The sequence below is a fragment of the Hyperoodon ampullatus genome (assembly GCF_949752795.1).
Source record: "Hyperoodon ampullatus genome assembly, chromosome: 11".
In the NCBI taxonomy this organism is placed as follows: Eukaryota; Metazoa; Chordata; class Mammalia; order Artiodactyla; family Ziphiidae; genus Hyperoodon; species Hyperoodon ampullatus.
Genome location: NC_136924.1, coordinates 66,043,769 through 66,049,518, shown reverse-complemented (window position 1 = coordinate 66,049,518; position 5,750 = coordinate 66,043,769). Strand labels below are relative to the sequence as shown.

The window sequence follows — 5,750 nt, the reverse complement described above, 5'->3', positions numbered from 1 at the left end:
TCAAAAGTAGGTAAGGCGGGTACTTTCATTCCCATTTTAAAGATGTATAAACCGAGGCTTATACAGACAGTCACAATGAAGGACTCCCAGGGTCAAGTCCAGCACTCTTAGTGTGACAGCCTTGGGACTCAGCGTGCATGAACTGGGAAGCAAAGTGGAATTATCACTGAGAACTGCATCTCAGAAAATCTTTTGGTTTCTCTGCCTACATTTCATAGATATTCTTGTCAGACAATCAAATTTATACCACGGCCACAATATACAAATGTTCTGACCAAAAAGTCATGTTCGTGTATCTACAGAGTAGATAACCTTATAAAGTGTTTAGTTTTTCCTTTATTCTTCTTTTGTGAAATAGCCTGAAAACAGCTCCCCCTTGCCGTCCTTCCAAGTGTTACCTTCACCAAAGTTTAAAGTCAGAGCTAAGGGCGAGAGTTAGTAATCCTGCCCGTCTCGTGCCCCGCAGCTGGGCTCCAGCTGCCCAGAGTAACTAATTAATAGGTAGGTGGTCTTTTCTCTCTTTGCTTCAGAGAGTCTCTTTTCTGCCTGGAGGTTGCCTCTTTCTCACCCACCAGCACAAGGAGCCTGGCGGCTTTTCGCTCCGGTGTCCCGGGCAGCGCTGCCTGGGCTGCCGCTCTCCAGCAGCGGCTCTTCGTCCACCCGAGGAAATGTCCCCACGATTCAGTAGTAACCAGACGAAGTCCCCACGGACTACTGTGGCCCAAATCCCGCCCATCCCAGCTGTGGGAATCAGGCTTTTCCCGGAGAAAACCCCAGGAATCAAGTTTAGAGAAAACTCCTTAAGTCCCACCCACCCCCCAACACGCTCCCAGCCCCGGGGGAAACTGGAAAACCAGGAGACGTTCCTTTTCCCCGCTGTAGATAAGTGCACTGTACAGGCAGCCGCTGGGACTGCGAGCGCGTCCTTCCGGTCCGCGAACGCGGGCAGGGTAACAAACAGCAGGCACCAAAGTTACCGGGAAGAGAGCGCCCTTTAAGTCACCCAGTTGTTACCCTACAGAGGAGGGTGGGGAGGAGCGGGGTTGGTGTGAGACGAAATTCCCGTAGCCAAGTTGCCCTGAGAATAAAATTAGACTGGCTTCCCCGAGATGGGCGGACTCGCTGCGGAGGGAGACACCCAAGCTGAAGCAGGTGGGCACACGCGCCAAGTTCAGCATCAAGAGCACCCGCGCAGGCGGTGGACTCGTGATTTCTGGGTATCACGTTGACAGCGTCTGTTGAAGTCAAATGCGGGGGTTAAGGTGACCCTTGAGGGAGGCTAGAGGAAATGATGGTAAACCCTGAAAAGGCACGACATGTCCAGATCTCCAAGGTTGTTTTTAGAAGAGAAGAGAGGGAAAGCGCCACGGTCAACCCCCTATTACGCCAAGTAATCCGCGAGTTCCCAGCCCCACCCCTGCAGCAGCGATGCAAAGAGGACAAATCACCGACGTAGGGAGGGGGAAGAAAGAAAAACCCCAGGGGAGAGGGAAGGGAGGCAGCCAGTGTAGGCACCGAGCAGTCTCCAACCACTGGGGCGAGAGGGAGCGCGATCTGGGGAAACAAACTCCGCATCAATAATTTGAGTTTGGAGCCCAGTGCTTTCAGAGACTCGGAGCGCACCTCCCCAGCTTCGCCCGAGTTGAGACAGGGCAGCGCAGGCAGAGGGGCGGGCAATTCGACCGAGAGCGGCCGAGCTGGTCGGTGGGTCACGCTGCGCCGGGAGACACCCGCAAGAGAGCGAGCAGAGCCCGGCTCGCGGTGAGCGCTGCAAGGAGGGAGCGCACCGCGCGAGCAGGCGGCAAGGGAGCGGGCCTCCGCCGAGGCCGAGGAGGCGCTGCATGGACAGCATGCGTTTCTCCGGGAGCCCCGGCGCGGGGCCCGCGTGCAACTCCAGCCCATGGTGGCCTCTGGCCGCCAGCGGTGCCAACACCAGCGGGGAAGCGGAGGCGCTCGGGAAAGACGACAGCCCGCTGGCGGACGAGCGCAACGAGGAGCTGGCCAAGCTGGAGATCGCCGTGCTGGCCGTGATTTTCGTGGTGGCCATGCTGGGTAACAGCAGTGTGCTGCTGGCGCTGCACCGCACGCCTCGCAAGACGGCCCGCATGCACCTCTTCATCCGCCACCTCAGCCTGGCCGACCTGGCCGTCGCTCTCTTCCAGGTGCTGCCTCAGCTGTGCTGGGACATCACCTACCGTTTCCGCGGACCCGACGGGCTCTGCCGCGTGGTGAAGCACCTGCAGGTGTTCGCCATGTTCGCATCGGCTTACATGCTGGTGGTCATGACCGCCGACCGCTACATCGCCGTGTGCCACCCGCTGAAGACGCTGCAGCAGCCGGCACGCCGCTCGCGCCTCATGATCGCCGCCGCTTGGGTGCTGAGCTTCGTGCTGAGCACTCCACAGTACTTCGTCTTCTCCGTGGTCGAAGTGAGCAACGTCACCAAGGCCCACGACTGCTGGGCCAACTTCATCCAGCCCTGGGGTCTCCCCGCCTACGTGACCTGGATGACCGGCAGCATCTTCGTGGCGCCCGTGCTCAGCCTGGGCACCTGCTACGGCTTCATCTGCTACCACATCTGGCGCAACGTCCGCGGAAAGACTGCGGTGCGCCAGGGCAAGGGCGCCCGCGCGGAGGGCGCAGATGGCGCCTTCCACCAGGGGCTCCTGCTCGCGCCGTGTGTCAGCAGCGTGAAGACAATTTCCCGCGCCAAGATCCGCACGGTGAAGATGACCTTCGTGATCGTGACGGCTTACATCGTTTGCTGGGCGCCCTTCTTCATCATCCAGATGTGGTCTGTCTGGGATAAGAATTTCCCCTGGGTCGGTAGGTGTCGCGGGACGATGGAGTGAGGTGCACAGATGGGGTCTGTGTGCTTGGGGGGTGGGGAGGGAGAGAGTTTCTTTTCATAATATCCTCTAGGGCAATAATTTTTAAACTTCGTGCATGAGAATCACATCTTGAGCGGAACTGTTAAAAGCCAAAGTCGTGGGGTCCCCACCCCAGACGTTTTGATTCAGATCTGGAATGGGGCCCAGGAATCTGCATTTGTAACGAGCTCCTAAGACCACAAATCCGGAAAACCGTGCCCTAGAGTCAGCCGCGCAATTACAGAACAGAATAATGACTTTTTGCCAAAGCACTAACCGCTGTGTTAATACCCTGCTTTCAAGTCTGTTGGATTCAGAGAAATATGTGTACTGTCACAACTGCTTTTTGCTAGTTTGTGAAAAGTATCGCAATGTAAAATTTTTGTAGAAATGCCCCAAAGTAAGGGTAAAATGGACATATTTTAAATTTGAAAATAGTTTTTATTTATTCCTCATCCAGTCAATAAATATAATTATACATATTATGTACCAGATTTTATGCTAGGTCCTGGGGGTATGAAGATTAAATGTGTTGAAGAAAGATTCTTAAGTCAATAATTTTAATTTGGCATTTAGCTAGTGTTCCATTTCTTATCATAATGTTTTGATTTTTTCCTACAATTACTTTAACACATTTTTCTCCCCAGTGTTTCAAAGCAGGATTATTGATAACCTCTAAATTTGTTAGACTGATTCATTAATCTTTCAGCACTAACTTGACCACACAGCTGTACATCTCTCCACACAACTCTTGTAGTTTTCTGAGAATGTCCTCCGCACCTACTAGCTCGTTTGATTTTAATTCATTCACAAACTAGGAAAACCAGCTTCACAAGAACTTACCCCCAAAAGCATTATTTAATATTGTATCTTGAAAAAAAATTTCCTTTGATAAGGAAAAACAAATTTTTTTCACATTGAATATATTACAGAAATGTTACTGACAACAACTGTAATTGGGAAATAGGTATCTGGGAAGAAGTGTCTCCTTTTGTTATTTGTGATATACTTTGAAAGTTGTATGTACAAATTAAACACTTGAGAGTGAATTTAATTCAAACAAATAAAAGTCATGGCTATAATAGCACTGATGATGAAAAATATAACATAAATGCTATATTTCCTGTCTTGTTTGATCTTGGCAGCCTCTTAAGTATTGCAAATCAAATAAAAAAGTCAGCCTATTTGTTGCTTTATCAGGATTCAGACACAATTACTAAAAAATTCTTCACTTGTGCACAGGTATGTCGATGATTTCCATTCTTTTTGAATACAGTCTTAGTCACGGATCTTGATCACCCCTAAGAGTAGCATCTTGGCACAAAGTTTGATTAACTAACCTGTAATTTATTCTGGCACAACAAGAGTGAGAAGACCCAAGTTCATAATTAATAAGGGAAAATCAGTGCTTGCCTATTATTCTTATCTTTAGAAAAGGTATATTCTCAGTGCAATGGTTCTATGGTGAAAGGTGATATTTATGTAGTTTACCAGTGCAAATACACAAAAGATAGTTCAAAGGACTGTTGGAATTTCTTAATTTATCTGTTCTTCATAATATAATTTAATTGTTCAAGCCACAGTCAAAGATGGTTTTCTTTTAAAATCAAACGAAGCTTCTAATTAACCAAAGAAAACAACTAAATATTGCATCTTTCAGGGACCTATTTCAACTATCTCCTTCGGTATAGATTTCTTATTACAAGAATATGTTTAATATTAAAAAAATTTAAAACAACTAAACATGGCCCATAATGTCATACTTTTGCCTGAGTTATCAGGATGGATATAATTTGGTATATGTGGCTATAGCCTCTAGAAATTTCACTGAAATGGAAGCCATTCTCTAAGTGCTGTGTTCATTAGCACACGCTAGTGCTAACACAAAGGATTCAAAACTTTATTAAGTTATTTAATATTCTTAACCTCTTGAAAGTCCCACTCATTCTACTTAAATATTTTAATAGTGGTTTAAAATCCATGAATTAATTTCAAGGCATCTTGCTTACAAAAATATTTTACAACCAAGCAATTTCCATTCACCAACCATTTCCCTGACTGATAAACAAAATACTTTATTTTCTATATTGACCCATAACATTTTCCAGCTTTCATGAACCAACAGAAAAATGAGTTTATCCAGTGTTGTCACTTGCATTTGACTAGTTAAATGCTCTCCCCTTATGTTTTCCATACAGAGTCGGAAAACCCGGCCACCACCATCACTGCATTACTGGCTTCCTTGAATAGTTGCTGCAATCCCTGGATATACATGTTTTTTAGTGGCCATCTCCTGCAAGACTGTATCCAAAGCTTCCCATGCTGCCAAAACATGAAGCAAACATTCAACAAAGAAGATTCTGACAGTATGAGCCGGAAACAGACTTCCTTCACTAACAACCGAAGCCCCACATACAGGACAGGCGCATGGAAGGACTCAGCTAAATCTTCCAAGTTCATCCAGTTCATTCCTGTTTCATCCTGAGCATGAAGCCTGACTCCTGTAACGGACTTTTCAGCCCCCTGACTGAATCCAGCTAGAAATTATTAGAACAAATATAAGATAAATTGATCTGTTGAGTACAAGACTGTGTTTCTAGTTGCATTTTTACATTGCTACAAGCAAAAGCTATGAATTGTTTTATACGGAATGTTAATAAAAACATGCTACACTAAAATCTGCAGACCTAACCCAGAAATAACAGAAGTCATATTTCTAAAGGAAAAATCATAACCACCTGGCTTTATATTTTGCTGTGGGTTTCTTTTCTTTTTATTTCTGACATAACTAAGGTTTGGTTGGTTTAGAAGTCATATAATGTAGGGGGGCATTATTTCTGAACAAAATAAGCTCATCATCAGCCTTAGGGTTTGAAAGGA

General features: G+C 46.8%; 1 protein-coding gene across 1 annotated transcript; it reads left to right on the top strand.

Annotated features, from left to right (window-relative positions):
• Positions 1 to 1,841: 1,841 nt before the first annotated feature.
• On the top strand, positions 1,842 to 5,355 carry AVPR1A (arginine vasopressin receptor 1A; the record flags this gene model as incomplete). The annotated part of the gene is made up of 2 exons (XM_079714342.1): positions 1,842 to 2,826; positions 5,069 to 5,355. The coding sequence occupies 2 exons, from the start codon at positions 1,842 to 1,844 to the stop codon at positions 5,353 to 5,355; spliced, it is 1,272 nt and encodes a 423-aa protein (XP_079570468.1).
• Positions 5,356 to 5,750: the final 395 nt, after the last annotated feature.